Source organism: Vanellus vanellus (genome assembly GCF_965231255.1).
Source record: "Vanellus vanellus genome assembly, chromosome: 5".
NCBI lineage: Eukaryota > Metazoa > Chordata > Aves > Charadriiformes > Charadriidae > Vanellus > Vanellus vanellus.
In genome coordinates, this window is record NC_138910.1 from 6383633 (window position 1) to 6405539 (window position 21907).

Below are 21907 nucleotides of genomic sequence, written 5' to 3' on the forward strand. Positions count from 1 at the left end.
CAGAAGGTTGGCTTGGTATGAAGTAACATGCATGCGGTGTGGGTGCTCAGGGGTGCAAGACCCAAGAGTAAAGCAACTGACTTTCTCAATTCGTAGTATAGACAGAAATACTCCGAAACTGCAGAAACCATAGCTGATAATAAGCCTGCATTCAGGCATGTTCTAACTGGTTTTAAAATACTTCAGTTGCTGTTTGCACATCTCTGTCACGATGTTTGAAAGAACTGCTTGTCTTTGATTTCAGCTAGCGATTTCTGAAACAAAAGATAAAACCTTCGCTATGTCTCAAAACATTTTTGTTGCTTAAAATTCAAAATAAACCCATAAGGCAACTGAATATTGCATTTAAAGAAAGAATACTTGTACCTCATTCATCTTTTTGAAAACCAGAATTCTTATCTAAAGGGTCATCTTTCCAAGGGTCAGTAGAATTTTAAACTTTAAAGTTAAACTTAATCACTTTCTTGTGTTGCTTGTAAGTGAACGGAACATACCTTTTTTCATAAATTCACCTTCATAAGTAGGAAAACCCATTTTACATATATTCGCCTCCCTTTAAAGAGTGTAATCTAATTTATTTTTTCTATTCTTTCTTCTTTAAGACAAGTCACTGAGACTTCCCTGCCGATATATCATGAAAATGTACTCAGAAGATCTCCAAATGCTTTAGAAAGAGAAATATAAAAGTGTGATAAATAATTATGTCTCATATTTTTAATTTATTTGCCTCCGATTTGATTTAGTGTTAGCACTTTCAGTGTGATCAAACATCATTTTGGACTTTCAGTTCTGTGTATATGAATTGCATGCTAAAAATTGCATCTTCCAGAAAGCCAAATGTAAGTTGTAATAACTAGCGTAATGTAATCCTTATTATATTTCTAGGGTTTTGCCTTCTGTAGTTCATTAATAAGCTGCATGAAGCTTCTGGTCTAAAATTATTTGTTTCCAACAAAATAATAAGTGAAGTAATCAACGTACATTTCTCTGGTAATTCAAAAATAATGGTAGGAAATAATTACTCCTATTTCTCACGGTCTGTCACTTTTATATATTGGAATAAGGTATAATTTATCTTTTCTGGACATTAAATATATGCTTTAGCTGCTTATTAATATTTGCTTTTGTTTCTAGCTCACCGTTTTTTATGTAGACTGAAAGAGCGTGGTATTGTGGCTTATTAAAACAATGTTTTGATGCTGAGACCTTCAGAGTTCATCTTTTTTCAGTATTTTTCAGGTGTTTAAAAAAACCTTATGGAGTTATTAACGACAGGACACCCTGATCCCTATTAATGTAATTTGTATCTGTGTTAGAAAATACATCGAAAGATAATGCTACATAGTACAAGTAATTAGAGAAAACATGCCCTAGACTTGGCTTACATGATGTTTGAAGTTGTGACTAAATTATTGCTGTCTTGAATACTTGCTTATTATTTCTAATGTATTATCTGGGGACACTGTATTAAAAATATTAATTTAATGAGTGTTAGAGTTGACAAATATATTACAGGGATATTAATAGCGATCTTGAACTATATGATTTTTTATTTAAATTTATGGAAAAGCAATAAGCCTTTGATTCTAATAAAAACATAAAGGGGTGAAACGATAAAAGTGTTGACGGTCAATGAGCTGAATTACTCTGTGATTCTGCAGGATCATCATGCTTGAAGGAAAAAGAAAAACAAACATCTTGTCAGAAGGAGTTTTATTTGCTCTGTCTGTAACCATGTCTTCCAGATGTCGGGTCAGTGGAGGGACTTGCTTATCATAGAGCTTGGGACACTCTCTATTGGACCAGTTCAACCACATCCTCAATCACGAGACATACTGTTGACCAGAGACGTCGAGGAGCTTTCAACCGGGAAGCTGTAATAACAATGTCTGAAGACGATCATCCACACGTGCTAGCGCTAGACGAATGTCAAAAGTATGTATTATATCTTTCTTACCAGGTTTTAATTTTTGCCTGATGTCAAGGACGCAGCAGCACTTCTTTATTTCACAGTCAGCTAATACTGATGAAGTCTGTGAAGGTTAAGTAGATTTGTTGGTGTCGGAGACAAATGCCAGCATTAATTTAGTTTAAAGCAATTGCAGAATTAAGGTACAACATCTTATATGTTTTCATGTTTCAGATCAAATAATTATTGCATTTTCATGGAATATTAAAAAATTGAAGCTGGTTTCAAGAAGAAGTAAGCTAAATACGAATTATCAAGACTGTCATTGTTTAAATAAAAACAAAATTAATTTAAGCCTTTATGAACAGGAATCTGAGTTTCTTATGTGGCAAATTGATAGGCCCACGTGTTTATCACAAAGATCAATGTTGTATAAAATTATATAACAAGGGACATATATTTACAGTGCTTGTGGACATCATCCTGGAAAGAAGTCTAATTTAGTTCCCTTCCTGCCACTCTCAAGAAAACTGTATTTCCTAGTAACATAATAGAAGGGTTTATATTTCTAGTTCAACCTTTTGCTAATAAGTGACTTAAAATTTGAGTTGAGTTGCTGCAACTTCTGCTGTCTTCTCTGTTAATTCTGGAAGAAAGGCTACCTGCTGTTTCTGCTTCTGTTAATTGTCTCCCCTTTGGGGAGGCTCGGCTGCATTTCTGCCTTATTGTGTTCTGGTTTTAATTTGTGATAGCTGAACGTACAACGTACGACGTTGCATGGGTAGTCAAGGAGGTTATTTCCATGTGTGACTTAACATACAGTTTATGCAAATTAAGAATTTATGCTGTATTGTAAAATACAATTTATCTGGATATCATAAAAAAACCAACTGAATGCTGATGAAGATTGCAATGAGAGAATGGGCAGGCTCTGATCAGTGCATAAATTACATCCACAGCTCATTTTGTCCACTGTTGTTTAACAGTAGCAAGGGGCTGATTGTGCCTCCTGCAAAGCACATTAAGGTCTTTTGATTCTCAGTTTTCATCCTTCTGCCTACCAGTCCTTTGGTCTAATACGGGAAAAGCTGTAGAGTAATTTCACTGTTAGAAATTACTAATATACACATTAGTAGAATTAAGTTTATATTGTTAAACAGCTTATGTCTATCTGTAATGGTATATTAGTATAGAGACATGATCAGAATTGAACAGACCTGTGAAGGGCAAAAAAATCTGTACTTGCATACAAGTTAATGAGCTACGAAACTGCTATATAATTTATAGGCTGTTGGCTATCACATTTTCTTATCCACCGTTGATTATCACAATTACTTATAGATGACATTCGTAATTGTCTACAAAGGCATATGTTTCTTTTGTTGCTCATTTCATAGAGAATTAAATTATAAACTGTATCTTATGGTTTTGTTTGTTATTTTGATTTTAATACAGCTTAATGTTTTGGACTAACTGGAATGAGCAGCTCCCAAGCATCATGAGATCTACCCTCTCGGGCAAAAACGCACAAGTTATCATTAGTACAGATATTCTGACACCAAATGGACTTACCATTGATCATAGGGCGGAGAAACTTTACTTTTCAGATGGCAGCTTGGGAAAAATCGAGAGGTGTGAATATGATGGATCACAAAGATATGTAAGTAAAACAAAAATCCCAAACATATTCATTGTAAATCTGCTTGTTTGCTTTTGTTAGCATCTTTAAAATGAAAATGCTACAGCAAGATTGTTAGTTCTCTAAGTTTCTCCTAGTAGTAGTTGTACATTAGATTGAAAACTGAAATCACTTCTGAACTACAAGTAAATACTCTGTTACTCAACACATTCCAGTTTCTGGATGGCCGTCTGGAGATGCAGACCTGTACCACAAAATCTATTTGCATGGGTATTGAGCGTGAAGCATGACTGTCCTAAATGGTCTATATCAGCTTGAAAAAAACATAGAACTTCAGTAGAAGAGGTAGAGAAATGTTCTGCTTTACATAGGATGATTATAATTTCCTTCCAGTGCCAAAATTTTCTGAACGCACTAGAATTTCTTTTGTGTAATGCTTGAGTGTTACTCTACAACTCTATTTTTTTTTTCTTTTCTAACTATTCATTTTCAGATATATTCAATGGCACTCCATTACTCTTTTATCATAATACAATTTGGTCCTTGAATGCTCTATTAGTTTCAGCTCAAGTAGACCTTTTGCTTGGAATATGCTGGAGGCAGTTGATCTGTGGTTGCAATTTTGTTGCATGTTTAGCTCTACATTTCTCAGATTTCATGAAGTCTTCCTTTTGGTGATTTTGTACCTCCCAAAAGTGCATGATAAAATAAATGAAGGGCATGCTCTGGCTTGTGTTTTCAATTCCCACCTATACAGGACAGTATTTGGTACCTCAGCTCACTTTCATATCTATTAATGTAAAAAAATCCTTCATATACTGTATGAAAGCTTTGAAATCTTTTTTTTGCATCTTAAATAGGAATTACATGTGTTTCTGGAATCTTATCCAGAAGTTCCACATACGTTGTTTATACAAGTTCCGTTCAAATACACGGAAAAACATCTTTACGGTGAGGGTGGCAGAGCACTGGAACAGGCTGCCCAGGGAGGTGGTGGAGTCCCCTTCTCTGGAGATTTTCAAGACCCGCCTGGATGCAGTCCTGAGTGATGTGCTCTGGGCAATCCTGCTTTGGCAGGGGAGTTGGGCTGGGTCATCTCTAGAGGTCCCTTCCAACTCTGAAAATTCTGTGATTCTGTGAAAATTTCCGTCTCGGAGCAAAATAAGAGAGCCATGCTTGTAACAGCAGAAGTAAAATCAATTTGACGAGGCATATAGTTTTATGCCATTTCCTTCCTCCTTTTGTTTTAATTTGTATAAAGCGCAGCTCACTAGTGTTTCCAGGTGCAATAACTATATCACAAACTAGACAAATCAAAGCTATAGGGATGCTAAAGTATTCAATCTCTGACTATAAATTTGCTGAGAAAATCAATGACTGGGTTTTTGGCTCAGTGAATCCACTTGTGTATCTGAGAATAACGTACAGAAGGCAGTTTGGTGGTTTTCTTTGGGTTTGTTTTGTTTTGTTTTATCATTTGGAAGATAAAAATGGAATTACTGTCTTTCCTTCTTTCATATTATTCCTTTAATTCCTTTAATTGTATCTTGATTCTAAATTTTATACAAAACCTGTAGGTACTTTTTATTTAAATTTGGGTCATACTTTCAGAGATTATTCATGTCATTATATCTGTATTTCCTTCAGATTCTGCTGCATCTTTTGTCAGATAATGTAACAGAACAGCACATGGTGTTCCAGATGTACATGTAATGGGTCTGTATTGAACCATATAACAGATCAATAGTATTTGCAGAATTGTTTATTATTCTTTCTCTTATGTTACTAAATATAAGCAATCAAAAGTTTTAACTGGGTTGTGTGCAATGATCTTGGAGTTCCTCCTTAAAATAGAAAAGGATATAACTAGTTCAAATGATCTCTGCTTAGTTTCTGCCATTTGATGTCTTAAATCCTGCCTCATTCATCAGTTCTCCTAAAATAGGTCTAGTCTTAGCTGTTCTTATTCCTGACTAATTGGAATAATTATGAATCCGGAAAGTACCTCAGTTTGCTCTCTGCCACTTTAAAGTATTTTTCAGATGGAATCTTGAGGGACTTGTTGCCATCTTAATATAAAAGTATAGGAAATACAGGTAGAGGAAATTACCTGTTTTTCTCATACTCATCAGCTTCTCAAGTATTTCCTTTGTAGGACTTCAATCACAATTTGGAAGCTCTACTGTGCTACATCGTCCTCCTCTTGACCCCCTCTCCCCTTTATCTTCTATTTTGATGTCATTGTTGAAGATTGACAGTATATTAGAGAGTTTGTTGGATATTGTTCCATCATGTGATGTATTCATCTACATTATTATAGCTGTAAATGACAAACTCCTGCGTTGAAGTAAGGTTCATTTGTCAATTAAAAATGTCTATTTAAAAGACACATGCAACTTTTATTTCTTTCACAAGTAGGGAATGTGTGCTAATACTTCATTCTGCTTGCCTGCAAATTTATTGCAAATTCAGACACTTAAGAATAAGTTCCTGGAGCTTAAGAATGTACATAAATACTTACATACATGCCATTTTATTCCAGTGATTTGCTTTGCTTAAGGACATTGCCCTCTCTATCTACTAATTATTTGGCTATGTCACTGCTATTTTTGTCATATTTATTAGGGAAAGAGCAAAATATCTCACTTATATCATCAGTAGTAAATAATTTTTAACATCATTTCCTTTATCTTCTATGCTTTCTTCAATTTTTTTTCTCTGCAAATACCTTTTTTTTTAGACTGTATATTCTTTTGTTCCTCTTCTAGTTCAAAAGGGATTCTTAAATTATTTTCTTACACCTTTTTCAGGTAGAATTAATACTTTTTTTCCTATTCATTTTGGCTGTGTTTCCACTTTCTGATGTACACGTCTGTCTCTTTACTGATGTTTCTTTTCCATTTTGCTATCGCGTTTAGTTTTACTTTCCTGATTCTGTTTTTCTTAAGGTTTTGAATATGCTGTCAGTTAAGTACAAGGTAATTAGTAAGCTATGTGGAAACAGTTTAACTTCATCTATGCACAGGGTATAACAAAGTGCAGATGGCAAACATGAAACGGGAGATGATACAACGTAGTTGCAGAAACCGTTACTGAAGTCCCACCTTTTGATCAGACCTCTGGCTTTCAGTTTGCGTCAGCAAACTGGGCGTTCAATTTTCTCAGCCACTGAATGTTGAAACTTTCCTAATATATTGTCTCTTGGTTTGGCTTTCTGTCATTTTAACTCTTCTTCCCCATGACAGTAAGCAAAAAAAGCTGAAAGCAATAAGCTGAGTCCAGCATGGTCTTCTGAAGGCTTTTGGGGAGCTCTAGCGGGTTACCTATACAAAGCGATGCTACTGTTGGTTGTCCTACACCAGTACCTGCTTCAGGAGAACCAACTAACTCTGATGTCAAAAACGCTGATCTTTGAAACAGAGCTTTGAAGCTTTGAAAAGCTTTGAAACAGACTTGGGTGTGTTTCCTGGGCTCTGAAGGCACTTTTCCTGCATTAAGTGGGGATTGTCATACCAGAAAAAAAAACCACCAGGCTTCTTCATTCAAATCTGCACTTAAGCTGTACTGCCTCCACTAACAGGGCTTCAGCAGATTTGCTCATCAGCGTGTAGGTGCACTCCTACTGATACAAGAATGCCAGAATCCAACCATGAAATTGTATTATTGATCTGGCGAAATAATATTTCCAGGGCAATTGTTTTTCTTCGTTCATTCATATGCTGTCCAGATTGACGACATCTCTGGTTTCTGTAAATTTGGGATAATACAACTAATAATCATTCCAACGTTCTGGTGATCTGACATTCTTTAGGGTGTTTCAGCAAGGTCCTGCCATCAACCACCCCTCAAAAATAAACAGATTACCCTTTTCCTCACTATCTCTGCTTCATTGCTTTCTAGTTTCAGTTAGGTTGACAAAGGTAGAAATTGTATAGTAGAACATGAAATTCTAATGGTAATGTAATGAATTTTCTTCTAGATAGCAGCTTCTTTCTTCATTCCACTCACCACAATAATATAGTACAATGAATGGGTACAAAATAATTTAGCAGTATTGAATCGACTCTTTTAAGTGGATTGTAAGAGTTTATTGATTTTATGTTAAGCTGATATTTTAATACTAGTATTTGGTTGCTGGAGTACTCTTTCAAGTTTGGAAGAATTTTTTTGTTACTTTTGTTCTTTTTTATTACTTAGAAGACAGGCAGGGTGTTTTTTTATCATTTCTTGTTCTGCTCTGTCAGATCTTCCTGTTTAAAAAACAAAAGTGACAATTGTTTCTTTCACAATCCTTTCCCCTTTTTCTTCCATTTTAGCTCCTGCCCTTAGTTAGATTTAGTATTGTGGCCATAGCTGGTTTTAGCAGCTTAGTGCTTTAGCTGCAACATTTTGTTCATGAGCTCAGAGACTGAGCCAACAGCAAATAAAGCTGATTTCAAGTTTTGCACTTATTTTTCCAATAAATCATGATCTATTTTTATTTCTTCCTTTTCTTCAGAGTTGAGTATTCTGTAACATTTTACAGCTCGAGAACCTGGAAGTATAGTTAATTTCCTGTAAACAGAAATTTGGTTATTTTCTAACATGCAGGTTGGAATGTTTTGGTATCAGTCATGGTTTTGTGGGCCTACAGGTGTGATTGTTAAAATCAATATGGTTTTAGAGGTGTCATCGGTAATTATAACCTTCATCTAATTGCAACCTTCCGATTATAACTTTAAATTTCTAGAATATATGTTTTTATTCAAATCTTCAAGGTCCATTCCTACCTAAACCATTCTATGTTTCTGTTGGAATTCTGTATTTAAGCAATTAAACAAGTCCTGAAGTTGGTGTTCAACTTCCATTATCTTCAGTAACATCAAATCTGGTTTTCAAACTACTAAATGCAGAATTGGAAGTTAAAGGCTTGGCTGTGCAATTATGAAAAACTTGACTTAATGAATGACATCTAAAATTACTTTTCAGACGTGTCATTATATTTATTTGTACTACGAGTATGATTGTGGACAGCAGAGTAATTTTGGTCAATTTTTGGAAGGTATTCATGATGACACCAACATTACCTTGAGAAGTAGCCCAATAACTTACTAAGGCAGGATAGAAGTGAGATCAGCCAAGGTATCCAGAACAGAGATAAATCATGCAAAATATTAACAATCGGAAATGTAGAATGTCTAAGCCCGTTAAAATCAGAATGTGCTAAAATGTCTTAGAAACGATTCTCCCTAGATCTGAACATGAGCAGTTACAAAAAGATGCAGGTCCTGAACGTGTTTCTGAGTTAAAGAATCACATTGCTGTATTCTCTATATACTAATAAATAATCAGATGTGAAAACTAACCTGAAGGAAAATACTGTCAACTAGAAGGCAGGTATTTTAATAAACTTGGATGGCTGTGCAGAAATAAAATAAAATTGAGCCTACTCTCCGTAGAGAAATTATTTCATCAGTTTCTACTGCTTCCTTGTGATTTTGTTAAACAGCACTAGAAGCAATAATAGTAGAAAAGCAAGAAATGCTAGTAAAAGTTTATATAGTTGGCACAACGTGCAGAGTTTACCACCTATACATTTAAGTTCATCATGTTTTGCCTCTCCTATTCCCCCTATAGCTTATTGTTAGGTCCGGGCTTTTTAATCAAGCTACTCTTTCTGTGTTTGTAAAACAACTGGAGTGGTGTGGATAATCTTGGAAACTAACGGTAGTAGAAGTGAAGTTGTGGTGGATTTTTAAATTTTCTCTGTTCGTTAGTATAAAGATATTAGTTGTAGTGAGAATGTTCTGTTCTTGTTTTTCTCTTGCAAATCTGATCAACAAGAGTCGGTGTTTCTCAGCTTGCTGAATGTCCATGTTTCACATTAGCATTGGTCTGAAAAAGTCCAGAACTAAAATAGAGAGAGAAATATCCCCGCTGCTTAATTAGTTGGTTTTTTAGGGACTTCACTTCATTGACATTGATTAGTCACCTTCTTTAAGTAGTTCTGTAAAGTAATGCGAAGACAAACCTAATGAAAGTGATTCCCTTACCGATGGCAAGAAAATCATCTAATCCAGGTGAGCTAAGGAGCTGGTTGGCACAGATCCAACACTGTTGGTTTGGGACTGTTCGCTGAAATATCTTGATGTCCAGTGTTGGTAGCCTGGTAGAAATTAACCGAAAGAAGGACTTAATGAAAAGATAAAAATAATCTCTAAGGCTATGGAGAATCAGATTATTTATAATACCTCAGGATCCCTCAAAATTCTGGGAGGTTGAAATAAAGGTACCAATTAGATGAAGTTTGTCATTGTCATTTATGATGTTGAAAATAAGTATCCTCTAATTAATATGCACGGAGTTGCAAAGAACCTGGTTAATGTAGTCATAATTTATAGAGATGTACTATATACTTTCCATTTGAATGGCATTGAAAAGTACAGGCTGGTTATAAACAGTTGCTCAATATCTCATTCAACTGAACTGCAAATCTAAGTAACAGCTGCAATTGGTTTTCAGTGTCTCAAACATTCATTTCTAGCATGGAGGAACAGAAATTAGTTCTTGAAGAGGAAGCCCTTCTGATTTTGTTACATCTCCCTCAGACAATTCAACGGAAACAGGATCTTACTGTGCTCGGTAAATGTGGTATTCCAGTATGTCCTTTGTATCCCTTGCTATGTGATTGCAGTTCAAGTTATTATGAAGGTATTTTTGAAAGATACAATAAATGAAAAGAAAATCCATGCATTAAAGATATGACAATGATGAAAATACCGTATTTATTCAGAGCAGTCAACAAAAAGCATGATTATTTTTAGCAGGGTATAGTAGTGATTGGCACTGTTCTTCCACAAAACCCAACTTAAAACTAGACTAGAAATTCTTTTAATTTCTTTGTGGCAATGGGAATGAGGAATTTGTACTCAAAAATAGCAAATTTCAATAGCAAATTGCTTCAATAGCAAATTTCTTTCTCCTACTGGTTTTAACCCCCCCCCCCCCAACTCATGCCTGTTGTTTTTCTGGTTAACATAAACTTTTTCCTAATAACACCGCAGTGTGGGAAGGGCAGACTTTGGATACTTCAGATCAAGAGTGATAGATTTGTTTATCCAGCAAGAGATAGCAGATAGCATTTTTGCTTTTTATTAAAGCAACCACATCAATAACAAGCAAAACAAGGAGTCTGATCTAAATGTATCTTTTTTTGGGTGGCTAAATCAAATACAGAAACGTTATGACTTAGAGTATTTTATTTTTTTCCCCTGGCTGTGCAACTGGTTTCCCTGTATCACAATCCTGTATTTTTTTCCTATGTTCCTTGTTTGTACTCCTTTAAAAACAGCATTTGTAACGGAATAATAAATATGGCGTACTATTTTATGTCTTCCATTTGAAAGAATGAAATACATTAGCTAATTTTGGATGAATGTGTTCTGTATAAGTCGGTTCTGTCAGACTGAGTTTTCAGATATTCATCTAAAATTTTATTTATTTTTAGATTACTGATACTGCTTTCTGCTTGTGTAATGATTTTATTATGCAATGGACTTTGTCATTAATTTCAATATTTTAAGTGCAGTTTTTGTCATTCTGCTATAGACCTCAAAGAGATTTGGGTATCTCTAGTAAAAGTAAAAAGCCCTTAAAAAACTTAAAAGCTTTACTAGATGGCACTGGCCATTTATTAAGCATTTTGAAAGAGAAGTATTATCAATAAGCCATTTATTAGTTAAAATACGTAAAAGCAACTCATATTTTTAGCTGTTGCATTAACTTTATGTGCTTTTTTCGAAAAAAAAAAAAAAAAAAAAAAACACCTCTGTCTTTCTATAAAAGTTAAGCGTTGTCATGGTAAGAATTGTTGTGAATCTAATTATCAGTGACAACCTAATAAGAGTTTTATATAAATCATTCAAATTATAGTATTCTGGCACAAGTTCTCGTCTACCTGACGTATACCAGACTGGCTTCTCCCCTTTTTCAGTCCTCTTATTTTAGAGAAACTGCTACATATATCTCAAATTTAGAGCAGCTGTATGTTAAAACAAAAGCTGTCTGGAGAACTTGAAAATCAGAACTTAAAAAAGAAAGGATCGCAGTTAAAATTAAATTGTCCTGCTTCTTGTGACATTCCTCCCCTGGCCCCCAGCCTCCTTCTCTCTTTGCAGGAAGCAAAGGAAACTTTTCACCTGTTATTCAGAGCTCGAAGCACATGCTGGAACTGAATGTCAGTATCATTCAGTATGAAAACATGTGATGTACTCTTGGATGTGTCTGACTTTGCCGGTTCGGGCGGAAGGGGTGGCAGGGATGTCTTGTTCAGGTTTCCTTAATGTTTTAAAATTGTACCTATATCGTTGCAATTTGGGGTATCAATTCAGACTTATGATAAAATATGTCAAGACAGGGTCTTTATATGATTGATTTTGTTTCATACCATTGAAATCCCTGTTTAAAAAGTTGTTGTTGCTGTAGAAAAAAATAATCTGTTCGGTTCACATCTTTGTAATGCAGAATGGTAATACATTGCTTTTTTTCAATGTGTTCACATTCGTTCAGTTACCACATTTCCCTCTTCTGTGGCCGAAAACGTTGCTGATGACCACAATTGTTTTTATTTGTTTTTCTGTGGCACAGGGTGCTTTGGGGCAGTTTCTGTCCTTTGTAGAAAAGGTCTTAAGTATTTATACAGTACTGCAATAGTTTGGGGGAGTGCATGAATGTAGCCTTTGTGAATTAAATTTCTGTGACATGGTGATCTATACCATTCCAGACTAAATTTGATGGTTGAGGTTGTACTTTCTAGTCCTCTTTACCTGTATATTATCTGCACATGTTAAAAAGTTATTCCATGTATGGTACTCAGTGTAACATAGATGCTCAGTTTCTTATGGAACTGTCTCCTTTTTTCTTCCGACTCAGCTCATACAACGGCTGTCCCATTTCAGCACAGTTTACGCAACCTTAATTGAATAACAGGCTGCACATAACCGCAGCTGTATGATTGCGGATTAACCGGGCATTATGCTTGTGTTGATAATGTGCTTCCGGATGGGATATGTAAAGAGGTTTTTGCCTGTATTATTATAAGTGGGAGCACCACTTTGGGTCGTTTGTTGCTACCCAGCCACCAGTTTTATATAAAACTTGCTATAAGTTGATTATTTTGGAGTTTTTACAGTTTGCAAACATGATTTTTTTTTTTTCTCATGGTTGAGTAATATCACTGATTCTGCATTGACTTTCTTCTCTGTTATGTATTTGGGTACATGCATTCCCTGAAAGACTGCTGCAGTCGTCTTATGTCTTGATCCAAAGCTTATCACATTACTAGAGGAATAAATCTGCAAAGTGCTTTTATTGGCTTCCGTAATTATTTTTGTTAGAGACAAGCAATCAGCAAGAAAAAAGGAAGCAGGGAGTGGTGGGCAGACCCTTTCGTGCTTCTTACCCCTCCTGGGCCAACCAGATGGGGCCACCCAAGGAGGATTTCAGTAGGGTCACAGCGTAAAAACCTGAATTTTCGTTACATGATCCTGCTGGTGAATCTGCAGGTGTTTCTGCCCAAACCTGCAGGCGCTGCTGGATGAATGAACAGGCAAGCTGTACAGAATGCAAGATTTAGAAACATAGATGACTTACAGCAGGGTTGATACACAGCAAATTTGGTTGACACCGCATCATTAGGAATTAAACATGGTTTGGCGGGTAACTAAAGGATGAACGGACTTTTAAAGAAGACTTTCATTTTCAGTTACTTCTGATCATCCAGGAGTGCTATCAAGATTTAAAAACAAAAAAAAAAAAAAAAAAGTTATCATTTTCAGCATGATTCTATAAACTAGAATGTTAGAAGGGCTGTAAGTTGCCCAAAAGCTGGCAGAAACAGGAACTCTTTCTTTTGGATGCTAAAATAAAAGCAACGTCCTTGGATAAGTGCTGTGACATAGTACAGGTGACCCTGGTGAATGTAATGCTGTGAGCATTAGTGGACAAATGTCCCTGGATGTTAACTTCTGTGACCCTTTATTTGGATCTTGAACATCCCAAGGTTGAACAAAAATGATTGGTTCTGTAATGAAGTTACATTCCTTTGTTACAATTCAAGAAAAATTATGATGGTGCTACAGAACACAGAATGCTGAACAGCGTAATGCCTTCTTTAGCATTGATTGTGACAATACAATACCTCAAACTGGGACAGTTTCACATTGTCATTGAGACCAAGTATGGGGTTGCAAAATCCACATGGCCACATTTCGTACAGATCTTTCAGAAACATATATGATTGATTTTTTTTTTTTTCTGAAAAGTGTCTGAATATGAATAGCATAGACTTTTAAAGACTGTGTTATGAAAAGTGTCTTACGGTAAATGTGCTCAATTGCAGAAGAGGCCTTTTTGCCATTAATACATTTCCATCTATCTTATAGTACTTTTAATTTTGAAAAAAAGGTTGGTTAGAGAAAAGTTGTCCTTCTGGGACATTTATCACTGGAAAAAGTCTTTGCTGGAAAAAGAGGATTTGCTGGTCAAACCTTACAAATATGCAGAAATATAATAATGTGCATAGTGGTGCAGAATTTGTTATAACTATATGATTCATAAGTAATTTTGACACTATATCTGTCTAAGTGAATTTAAACATGGCCAGGAATGCTCCTGTGCACTGGAATAGAATTATTTATGTGAGCAAATTGTTGAAATGTTCACCTGTCTCAACTTTGCCTGTGCTAGCTCATGCTCTTTCCAGACAGTTCTTGGGGGTAGTTTGGCACTGTGTCAGTCCAAGGACATTTCCAAAGACAAGTCCAAAGGCATTTCGCAAGCCGCTCTTTTGGAGGCTGTTCGCTGCCTGGCCCTGGGCAGGGACCTGGCAGAGCTATGAACAGCCACTGAAGCATTATTTAGTAGTGCATACTGCGGAGTTAGGGCACCTTCTTCATCTCCAAGGCATAGCAGTAGTGGGAAAAATGTTTTGTTTTTGTTTTTGTTTTTTTTTTCTATTCCAGCAATTGGGTGTCTGATATATTAGGTTAATTCTTTGTATGATGAGAAAGATTTTTTTTTTCTTTGTTTTTTTTTAAATATGGGATTGAACATTGCTATTCTTTTTCCTTCCATCATTTAAAAAATAAATCGTACACAGCATCCTCTTGCAGGTATGCTAAACAGTTTACCAGTTGGCTCTGCATGCGTAGTGCAGCCTGTGTGCATGTGTGCAATCAGCATGAACGGCTTAAATTCATCAGATGTGCTGTGTATACGCAAAGAATTATCCTCTATATTTCAAGTTGATTTTAATGTACTCAAATCATTATTAAGAGGTCCTGTGGGAAAGAGGATAAAGGACGTAAAGCAGATTGAACCCCCTGATGACCTAAGTAGAGATATCGATTGAGCATTGATGATTATAAAAAAGAGTGATTTTTTGGGGGTTGTTAAAAGACAGATATTCTTTTTCTGGTTTTATCCTAATTTCCCTATGGTAAGTAGCAGCTATATACATGGATACAGCGGGTTTTTTTGCCAGCCTGGATCAAAAGAACTGTTCCCACTTTATACATAAACATAAGTTACTACTTTTCCCAGAGAAACATGGAAGACAATGCAATTAATATGTTCAAAATATTATTTATTTACATTATCTTACAAAAATTCTACTGGAGAAATAACGACCCACTTCCAATAACTCTGCTGTTCAGCCAAAATTAAATTTTCAGCTACAGAACTGATTGAAAATGTGTTATGCTCTTCAGAACTGAAACTGTACATGTTAAATTCTCAATTCTGATACATAAAAAGAAAGAACATATATGAAAATATTTTAGAGGAGCTCTGATTTATACTGGGATTAAATTAATTGCATTTCTGCTGTTTTCATTCAAACTCTGCTATATGGTGAACTGCAATTCCTAATTTCTAGTTTTTAAACTGATAATTAGTATAGTGACTGAGGAGATTTATTTTTTTTTTATATTGGAAAACACTTGCAAAACATTTATTGTCTTGGGTTCAAGTTTCTAATGTGATCATAGTGGTGGACACGCTTCAGTTCTGAAACCCACTTCTAGCTTTGATTCATAAAGACTTGGAGTTTTCAGACTTTCAGCCATGCCACAGTACCTCTTTTCCTCTATTCTGTTCAGGCTATGAAGCAGGTACTGTGCTGAGTAGGTATTTTTACAAGCACATTTAGATAAACTGAGATTTTTTACCTAAGGAATAGAAGCATAGATTTCTGAAACTCGGACTTATCAATAAATAATAAGTTAACCCTTGTAGCATCCTTTTAACACACGTATAGTGCTCTTATCTCATTTTTGCAGGTGCTGTAAGTGTAGAAGAATTAAGTGTTTTGTTCAAAACTACGAAGTGATGCCAGTCAGTTTGCACTTTCAAAACTTCTTATGCAGCAACAACCTTCCTTCTCATGTTTCTCTTCTGTACTTATGTATTGTAGGTAATTGTCAAATCTGGACCAGGTACCTTTCTCAGCCTGGCTGTATATGATGATTATATCTTCTGGTCAGATGGAGTGAGGAGAGCTATTCTGCGTTCCAGTAAATATACAGGAGGAGATACAAAAGTTCTTCGTTCTGATATCCCACATCAGCCAATGGGCATTATTGCTGTTGCCAATGATACCAACAGTTGTAAGTTACAAAGCAAGATAGACTATTTTGTTAATTCCAGTGTCATTTGTTTCAAGAATTTTACTTAGTTTTAACCAAGTTTAAACATTTCATGGTGTTTCATAACCGTTCCCACAACAAAAAGACTTCATCAAAAGGTGGGATATAACCTCTTCCCCAAGTAAATAAATATTAATGAATGACCATTTTCTTTTTTGGACATTGTGCTTATTTAATAGCAGTTAAATCATTTCCTGTCAAAAGTCAGCAGTTTTGAATGTTGTGGGTTTTAAAATTTATTATATGCAAGGTAACTCCATTTGTTTATCTTTAGTATGCTAGCATCTGAGGCATGCTGACATTTTCATCTGACTGATAAAACTTGAATCAATTGCCCATGAATCTGAGATATGGTGATCTTTGCTCTCTCAAAGACATTGGTCATTGAAGCAAATTTAATAAAACAGAGTTCATCTTTTATCATTTGTTTTTTCAGGTGAGTTATCTCCGTGTGCACAAATGAATGGAGGTTGTCATGATTTATGCCTTCTGACTCCTGACGGACGAGTGAACTGTTCATGTAGAGGGGATAGAATACTGATAGATGATAACAGATGTGTGAGTAAGTAATACTAGCTGACACAATGCTTTTCTATGCTGTGCTGCAGTTGGCCATCATAAGCAAAGACTGTTGGCCCAAGCCATTAATTTTATTGCTTTTATATACTGTAAAAATTGATCTGGCAACGCAGCGCATACTGGACTTTCAACTGGTTTATGTCTTATAAGGCTCTTGGGGGGTTAAAAAGCATTAATACTTCTACTCTTCTTAAATTCCAGTTTGGATAGTTGTGTTCTACCGAACATTTCTTATTTGCAATTTGTTTCTGTTGAGTATAAATATTTTCACGTCATGTGCTTGGACATATACAATAATTGTAATTTGTTAACCAGCTGTTGTGTTTAAGCATGTAGAATTGGTGTTTTAGTAATTGGGGAAGACATCCCTTTAAGTTGGCAGACTCTCTGGAGACTGGTTTTGTAGCAGAATATTCTGGATTACTCTCTTCTAAGTTCTCTTCTCACATCTTCCCATACTTCCTCTAAACCAGTATGTCTCAGCACGTGATAAAGTAAATATGAGAGAACTATTTTTTCATAGTTCAGAATATGTGGTCATCCACTGCAGCTTCTTTAGATCACACTGTCCATGTGCAGTGTTGGTGTTTATGAACATGCACGTATGTGCTGGTAATTTGGAAGGATGCAATGTGTATACATACTCTGCACTCTTCCAGCTTTTCTAATAATTTGGAGAAAATCTCTGTCACTTTGCTAATGGTGTGCCTTAGCAGGAATGAAGGAACTGGAAAGCTTTGGGCTGTTTCCCCAGGGGTGACCCACATTCCTAATGTGGAACTTGACTTTGTGCTTCTCCCTTCAACAAGTGTAGCTGGCTCCATTTGGAACGGAGGGAAAGCTGAGGGCACTCATGCGGTTCCTTATGTCTTTGTTAATGTCAATGTCTTACAGCTCTTCTGTCATGATAAGAGACCGCTGCCAAATTCCGGTGGTTTATTGGACCTTTACCTCTGGGGGTTAGAAATCCCATCTCTTAGATCAGATATGCAAATGGAGAACTTGTCTGCCAAGCATGCCTGTTCTGCTGCTTCAGTTTCATAGCTTTGACCCACCTGCTTTACTTTGATCGTAAAGGTAGAGAGACACTGTAACATTCAAGAAAAAAAAATATTTGTTTTGTATATTATTTCGCAAGATTTACCATCCTGCTAGAAGTTTAGACAGTTCACCTGGTTCAGACTCTTCTGTGGCAGTCTGTTGCTCTTGAACAGCCTACCAAGTGGCTTCTCTTTATACGCTGAGCTGTGTTGGTGTGGGATATGAAGAGATGTAGTCCTTCATTGACATACCCCTACTGGTTATTTTGCAAACCTACTGCTTTGCTAATAGAGCTTATTTTGGTCATGCCACTGATATTTGTTATGCTAGAATGATATTGGGCTTTCCTGGTACATCTGCGTCAATAGTATTTTCATATCACTATTTTCAGAAGAGGAAAGAATACTGTTGCTTAATGATCCGTTGAAGAGCAAGAAGTGTACTTCTGCTAAGGACAGCCTTATTCTCCCTCCTGTCCTATGCCTTTCATCAGCAAAACCAGTTGTGTAACTGAATGATGACTTAACTAACTTGCTTGACTGGGAATCAGGACTTTTTGGATTTAGACCTAGTTTTAGTTGGGCAACTGCAAGATCACTAGAGCCAGCCACTAGAGAGAGCAGAAGACTGGGATGAGGGAAAGAGTAGAACTATACCTGGTACTGGTGTGCTTTGGCTTAAGCCATCCTTAGGGCTGGAGCCCAGTCCTTTAGAATCAGATTCTCAGGCTTGGCAGCTCAGCTACATAGCTTTGTGAGGAACCTGTAATTAGTTTTGTACCATACCACACTAATTGCTTGGTAATTGTATCTAAGATTTTAATCCTAAGATTTATTTTACTATGTTTATTTTGGATCCATAGCTTTACCTCTTGCCTTATTTCCTAAAATATTGCTATTAAGTGAAGCCAGATGCATACATTAATTATACAGATAATCAGTATAATAATACAGTAGGTAGCAACGCGTTCCAAACAAATACGTGCGTTGCTACAGTTTTACTCTGCACTTTCACACACTTCATAGTTCACCTTCCACCTTTACCTTTGGTTCACACATACCTGTTGTTGTTATTTGTTAACTAAGCTTTACATAGTGAATCAGGTCAGTGAGATTTCACAGAAGGACGTGGTTCTGTAGTTAAATATGTAGAGATATGAGGGTTAAAACTCTTATCTTTCACATCAGGGAATATACAGCTGATCTAGAGTCAAGATGCAGTGGTAAAGTAGTGTAAAACTAACCTGTATTACATTTCCAGCTCTTACTCAAAAACTGCTTTGTCTAGCTGTATAATTGAGATGATACAATGAATTTTACAGATGATTTGCAGTGATAAAGATTTCAATTTAAACCATAACACTGTTTCAGAGTATCAGGCTTTTAGTCTAGTAACAGAATACGGTGATCAATTGAGATTGTATCAACAGGAATCTGATTGTTAATGGTTCAAAGATATTAATTAAGACTTCACTACTTCACAAAAAGATATTTTCCACTAGAGCCAAATGTTTCTGCTTCTTGCAGATGGAATATTACCACCAGGCTTATATAATCACCTTATTTCACCCTCCCACACTGTCAAGTTTTACTGATTTTGATCATTTAAGAGACTTCTTGGAGCTGGAAAATTTCCTTAAGTTCCTTTGCCTACCAGTCTGCACTTGGCCTCGTGGGTCAGGTCCTTCACTTGCCCATCCCTTTGCCCATCCCTTTGCCCATGAGATAAAGTACAGGAATTGCTAAAGTCTTGGAATTAACTGCTGACACCTGCTCTAAATCTGGCAAAGATTTCTTCCTTCATTGCTAGTCTGGCAAGAGCCTGATGGGGTTTTTTTACTTCTTCACAGCAGGGCAGAAATCTCATTGGCTGCTAAAGAAAACAAAATCGCATTGTAGCAGGTTAAAAGTTTTTCAGTGCTTGGTTAAGGTATTTATGTCATTGTCATGGTTTAATCCCAGCGGTCAACTAAGCACCACACAGCCACTCGCTCACTCCCCCATGGCAGGATGGGAGAGGGAATTGGAAGAGTAAAATTGAGAAATCTCATGGGTTAAGATAAAGACAATTTAATAAGTAATGGGTTAAGATAAAGACAATTTAATAAGTAACGCACAAGCAAAGCAAAACAAAAGTTGCTTCACTACACGTTACTTCATGGATATTTGGCTATGTATTTTTCTTTGACAGGCTCTCTCTTACCTTGGTTTGGAATTCACCCCAAAATAAAATTTCAGAAAATTGTTGCTATTTAGGTATCTGTCCTCAATCCCTCATAATATCACCAAACACAGAGAAGCGTAGCAGTCTTGCAGGCCACCACTCGGTAGAAGCTTTTAAATTCTGATGCTGTGGTGGGATTATTTTCTACTTAGGTTTTCAAAAATTGTGTAGGAAATATTTTAAATCATAGAATAGTCTATGTTGGGAGGGACCTTTAGGATCGTCGAGTCCAGCCATCAACCTAACACTGCCAAAACCACCACTAAGCCGTGTCCCTCAGCCCCACATCTATCTGTCTTTTAAATACCTCCAGGGATGGCGATTGCACCACTTCCCTGGGCAGCCTGTTCCAATGTTTGATAACCCTTTCGGTGAAGAAATTTTCCCTAATATCCAATCTTAATCCTCTTTTTCTCGTTTTCACTAAGTGTAAAAGCTGTTAAAAATTACATGTTAATATGTTTTAATTTTAGCTAAAAATTCCACTTGCAACATTTATTCTGAGTTTGAATGTGGAAATGGTGAATGCATTGATTATCAGCTGACTTGTGATGGCATTGCTCATTGTAAGGACAAGTCTGATGAGAAACTTTTCTACTGTGGTAAGTATTTCCAGACATTTCACCTTTGTGTTCCTATTTTGGTTGTACATTGGTTCCTCTCTGACATTTCTGCTTGTTCATACCAACTGCTCACCAAAATGCAAAGGGAGCAAATGCCAACTCGCACATTAAAAAAACCCTGACATTATATGGATAGAATTACTTGTACCTGAACATAATTTCCTCACAAACTTCATATATTAGCTGACTCGTAGTTTAAAAAAGCATCTCAAATGTTCTTATATTTCTGTCTCTAAAACAGAAGGAAAAACAGAGCTAGCTACTTTTTGGAAGATGAACAATTGGGTATTTTCAGCTTTAATTTAGCAGTTTTGATTTAGTTTTCCATATTTAATAAGCTTCTCTATGATCGTGAATATAAAACACCAAAATAGTAGTATTATAAAATACAAAATGGCTGTGTAATACAAATCTTTCCACCAAATTTTCTTTTTATTTATAATATCATTGTTCTTCACACCAATCAGTCTTAATCTTGCAAGTTAGACGCAAGGGCATCTGCTCTTTAATTCTTTCCCAAGGAATTCTATCTATCTTTTTTTAACCTAATGATAACTAACCAAATCACTTCCAGTTTTTTGTTGTCCAGCTGAGTTTGCCTGCTGCAGTGCCTAAAACAGTACTGTTCAAATAATGTTCCTAAATCACTAAAGTCACCTTAGTGAATTCATGTACCCTGCATGTTAAGTGAAGTCTCCTTGTGACCTGTGTGCCTGTAACTCTTGGTCTTTACCTTGTTCAGTATATCCATATCACAGCCTTAGTATCTCTTCTGTTTCCCATATGAAAAATTTCAGGTCATTTCAAACCCACCTATTATATTTATACCTGCTACTTTGATAGTTTTATGAAAATGTCTGCTCTAATTCCTGGAGTTCACCTCTGGCATTTTAATAGAATCATAGAACCATGGAATATCTCAAATTGGAAGGGACCCATAAGGATCATCGAGTCCAACTCCAAGGCTGATACTGAAAAAAAAAAAAAAGAAATGGAATAGCTTTCTCTTTTTTTTTTTTTTTAACCTTAAAGAAATTAACACCAACCATCTGAGTATAGCAACTGATACCATGTAATTTTTTTTTCTTTTTTCATCTCCAATTTGTGCCCCATTAGCTTTCAAACTTCTATGTGATAATTGCTTTGATCGTGTCATGCAAAACTAATAACAACATTCCGTCAGATCATCTACATGTAGATATCTCAGGAG

The 21907-nt window shown here is 36.0% G+C and overlaps 1 protein-coding gene across 1 annotated transcript in view; it reads left to right on the plus strand.

Moving 5' to 3' along the window:
• The window catches only part of LRP1B (LDL receptor related protein 1B), a gene marked incomplete at both ends in the record, with an annotated part of 773038 nt that overhangs the window by 609054 nt on the left and 142077 nt on the right, over positions 1 to 21907 (plus strand). Inside the window, 5 exons of the mRNA XM_082483434.1 lie at positions 1746 to 1935; positions 3365 to 3569; positions 16000 to 16192; positions 16668 to 16793; positions 20548 to 20676. Of these exons, the coding sequence (XP_082339560.1) occupies positions 1746 to 1935; positions 3365 to 3569; positions 16000 to 16192; positions 16668 to 16793; positions 20548 to 20676 (843 nt within the window). The remainder of the gene's footprint in view (positions 1 to 1745; positions 1936 to 3364; positions 3570 to 15999; positions 16193 to 16667; positions 16794 to 20547; positions 20677 to 21907) is intronic.